Source organism: Gossypium hirsutum, chromosome D06, assembly GCF_007990345.1.
Source record: "Gossypium hirsutum isolate 1008001.06 chromosome D06, Gossypium_hirsutum_v2.1, whole genome shotgun sequence".
Lineage (NCBI taxonomy): Eukaryota > Viridiplantae > Streptophyta > Magnoliopsida > Malvales > Malvaceae > Gossypium > Gossypium hirsutum.
Genome location: NC_053442.1, coordinates 32,359,017 through 32,363,284, shown reverse-complemented (window position 1 = coordinate 32,363,284; position 4,268 = coordinate 32,359,017). Strand labels below are relative to the sequence as shown.

The following is a 4,268-nucleotide window of genomic DNA, read 5'->3' as shown; positions in this document are numbered from 1 at the left end:
TAAATATAAAATAAACTTAATTAAATAAAAAAATAAAAAAAAATATTAAATGTATATTAGTTTCCTTGAAAGTAATCTTTATAAAATATTTTCAGAAAAGTTATCAAACATTGTAGGTAGATTCATCCAAATATAAAATATAAAATATTTGATTTGATTTTATTAAAATTTTAAAACTAAAACAACTTAGCGGGGGTGGTAGGTTTTGAGTAAGTTAATAGAAAGAGATGGAAATGAGAGCAAAGCAAGACATAGAAATAGGAGACGACATAACCCCACCTCTCCTTCCCCTCTCTTTTTCCCTCCACGATTCCTTCCTCTCTTCCCATTGTTCCTCTTGCTTCTCCCCTCTCTCTTTCCCTCCTCTTCCCCACCACTATGGCTCTCTCTACTGCTCCGCCCCCTGCTCCTCCTCCCACTCCCCTATCTCTTCTTCCTCCGCCGAATCCTTCCTCCCTCTCACCTGTCCCCGCTCCTCTGACCTCCGCACTGCTCTCCGCCTCCTCCTTTCCCTCCCCTCCACCTGTCCCCACCTCCACCGCTTTACCAACGGCCTCCTCACTAACTACCTTAAGCTTACCTCATCTCCCGAATTCGCCGCCCAAATCCGTCAGGGAGCAATTGCCATGGCAGCCGCTAGGAAACTACGAAAGGGGCTCAGTTTAGACCAGAGCGACGACGTTTTACTGGAAGAGGCCGTCTTATGCTTAGTTGTAACCAACGCCGTGGAAGTGCAGGACGAGAGCGGACGTTCTCTAGGAATCGCTGTATATGATCCTAGCTTCTCTTGGATCAATCACAGTTGTTCGCCTAACGCTTGTTATCGATTCATAGTTTCGCCTCCCAATGCTACGTCGTTTGGGGAGGACTCCGGTTCCGCGCTACTAATTGTTCCTAGCGTTTCAGAGGAAAACTTTGGTGTTTGTAGCTGTTCTGAGTACAATAAAGGTCGAACTTTTTACTAGATTTGTTTTAAAAGTTTTTACGTTGATGTATTATTTGATTTGATGCAGGAACAGAAGGATACAAATATGGTCCGAAAATAATGGTGAGGAGTATAAAAAGAATAAAAAAAGGGGAGGAAGTTTGTGTTTCATACACTGATTTGCTTCAACCAAAGGTGTTTGCTTATTTTCTAATATAACAATTTAAATGTTGATTTGATTATCAAGGCTTGATTTGAACTGCAAAATGAATGTGTGCAATGTGGCTAGACTTGTGTTGAGCTTCAATTAATGGAGTGAATGAGGTAGTAAAATGGTAAAAACGATACCATACATCTAGCTAATGTCTCAATCTCCCATGGATTAAAATAAGTAGAATCGACACTTTTGTAAATCCCATTGGTAAAGATGATGATAAATCATTTACTCAGGTCGTCAGGCACTTTGCATTTGCTTCGGGAACTAACAAAGAAGTCATCACTAAAAATGCTGGGTTTTGGTGTCTTTGGTGACCTTCCCATATACAAGTTAATCTACGGGTCAAGGAAGGGACGGAAACATAAACTTACTGAATTGCTGTGGATTAATGTATTGTCCCATATGTTGGTCTGTGTTTTTGTTGATTCCATTGTTTCACTTCTTTTCTGTAGGCAATGAGGCAATCATACTTGTGGTTTAATCATCAATTTACCTGTTCTTGTAGTCGATGCACTGTGTTTCCTTCAACTTTTGTTGACCATGCTTTGGAGGTAATGAGAAACTGCCTAAATATTCTGATTTAATCAAAGTGTTTCCGTTTCTTGTGACTTGAACATGTCAGTGTTATTAAATTCAGCTTAGAGGCTTGCAATGAATCAAAATTCAAGAACTTTTGCTATCTATCTTAAAACTGTTTTGAAATGTCTCCTTATGTTGTGCTTTGTTTGTTTTAGCTTTCTACTTGCTAGGGCTGGATCCTCATACACATTAGTAAATTTTATGCTTATGGCAGAAGATAATTTGGAATTTTATCTCCCTCTTTATGCTTCTGTACAATGATCACATTTTAACCATATTTTTTTGTTGGATTTATTTCCATCTTTTGTTTTTCTTGAAATTCTAGTATTCATATTATTATTTGTTTGAGACTCATTAATTCCATAAACAAGCATGTCAAATCATCAACATTTAATTTCAGGAAATTTTGGCTTCCAATCCGAGCTTTTCAAGTGCAGGCCTTGACCTCAACCTTTATAGGGATGAAGCGAATAAAAAGTTGTCTCATTATGTGGATGAAACTATTACTGAGTTCTTATTAGTTGGTGATCCTGAATCCTGTTGTAAGAAGCTTGAGAGTGTGCTAGAAGGAGGTTTTCATGTTGAGCAATTAGAAAGCGAGGATGGAAAATCACGGCTCAATTGCAAGTTTCATCCCTTTAACCATATTGCTCTCAATTCTTACATGACGCTTGCTTCTGCATATAGAATACGTTCAAGTGACTTCTTAGCCTTCCAGTCAAAAACAGATGAATCTCAATTGAAAGCTTTTGAAATGAGTAGGATCAGTGCAGGTTACTCTCTGTTGCTGGCAGGTGCAACTCACTATTTGTTTTGCTCAGAATCTTCTTTGATTGTGTCTGCTGTGAATTTCTGGAAACAGGCGGGGGAATCTTTATTAACCATTGCTGGAAGTTCTGTCTGGAACTTATTGGGGTTGCCTAAATCAGAGCTGTCGACAGTTGTGAAGTACAAATGCTCTGAGTGCTCATTGATGGACATATTTGGTGCCAAATCAATTCTTAACCAAGCCGAGAGAACAAATTTCGAAAACATATCTAGTGACTTTCTTGCTTGTGTGAGAAGTGCGTCGCCAAAGTTTTGGAGGTTTCTCATTCATGGTTGCCATTACCTTGAAACATTCAAAGATCCATTTGATTTCAGATGGCTTGCACACGCACATTGCGTTGCAGAGGATGTTGATTTCATAAAAGAGGACAGTAATTGTGAACATCATGCAGAATGGTATACTAATGCAAGGACACATATTTACAAGGTTGGTATGCATTGCCTAGTGTATGGTGTAATTTTAGCACACATTTGTTATGGACAGAATTCTCATTTAACCACTCATGTTCTGAATCATGTAGAGAACTTTGTGCATTGATTAATGAAAACTAATTAAATTGTGAAATACAAGCAATCATTGGGCATGCAATGCAAATGTGCGACAAAAATCATTTAGAATCAATTTAATGTATTTTAATATACGAAGTTGTCAAGAATTGAATTTTATCGAAACTAAGAACGTTTCTTTTTTTGAAATGCAAACTAAGAATCTTAAAAGCTCAAAGTTTGGTAGGCATATTAGTTTAGATTAGGAAAAGAATATATTATGTACTTGTTTTAATCATTTATACTTGAAATTGGAAATAAAATCGTCGAGAAGGTTTTTAAATAAATTCTATGACCTATATATTCTATGACCTTTATTGATGGTTTGCGATGTGATTGTTTTGATAAAATTTAAGAATTTGTATTGAAGTGGAGAAACAATTAAGTTTACCTATAGACACTTTGATCTAATTGATATGATAATATTTATTAGGCGAATTCTTAGGATATCTTATAAAGAATGAGATTTTATCCCAATTAATTGTGATGAGTACTCCACAAAAGAATACCGTGATAGAGAAAAAGAACAAAACATTGCTAGATATGATTCTCTCATTGTTGAGTTATTCGCAATTGTCGATATCTTTTGGGGATATGCATTACAAACTACTTACTACATTTTGAATGATATATCAACTAAGGTCGCACCTAAAACTCCATCATTTTAGGATTTGGGATGCCCATCCCATATACTCGATAAAGATGTAAAGAATTTGGATTCATAAATTGAATTTATGCATGTTTGTTGACTATCCAAAAGGAATGAATGGTGAATTGTTTTCTAACACGAAAGACCAAATCATTAAGGTGTAGACACATGCGACTTTCTTAGAAGAAAGTTACACTAACTACCTCAAACCTTAAATTAAATTGTTATTAGATGAACTTTCAAGAAATAAAGAAAACCACTTTGATTTTATAAAACAATTCATCTATGGTTATACATATCTACATACTGGTGTTTAATATGAAAATAAAAGTTACTCCGATGCTATATTTTATATTCTCTTTTGCAGAATTTATCCTATTTCCTATAGAATCTATATTTTCTGGTGGTACTCCAGCTATTTTACTATGTTTTTCTAGATAAGAGATTTTTTTATACATATCTCATCCCATGGTGGTGGTAATTTATGAAAATATTAGTTTTTCCAAAATTCTATATTTTCATTT

At 35.7% G+C, this 4,268-nt stretch overlaps 1 protein-coding gene across 1 annotated transcript; it reads left to right on the top strand.

Moving 5' to 3' along the window:
* On the top strand, positions 1–3,138 carry LOC107901764 (protein SET DOMAIN GROUP 41). Its single transcript, XM_016827903.2, has 4 exons — positions 1–948; positions 1,014–1,120; positions 1,595–1,693; positions 2,122–3,138. The coding sequence occupies exons 1-4, from the start codon at positions 228–230 to the stop codon at positions 3,085–3,087; spliced, it is 1,893 nt and encodes a 630-aa protein (XP_016683392.2). The 5' UTR covers positions 1–227; the 3' UTR covers positions 3,088–3,138.
* Positions 3,139–4,268: the final 1,130 nt, after the last annotated feature.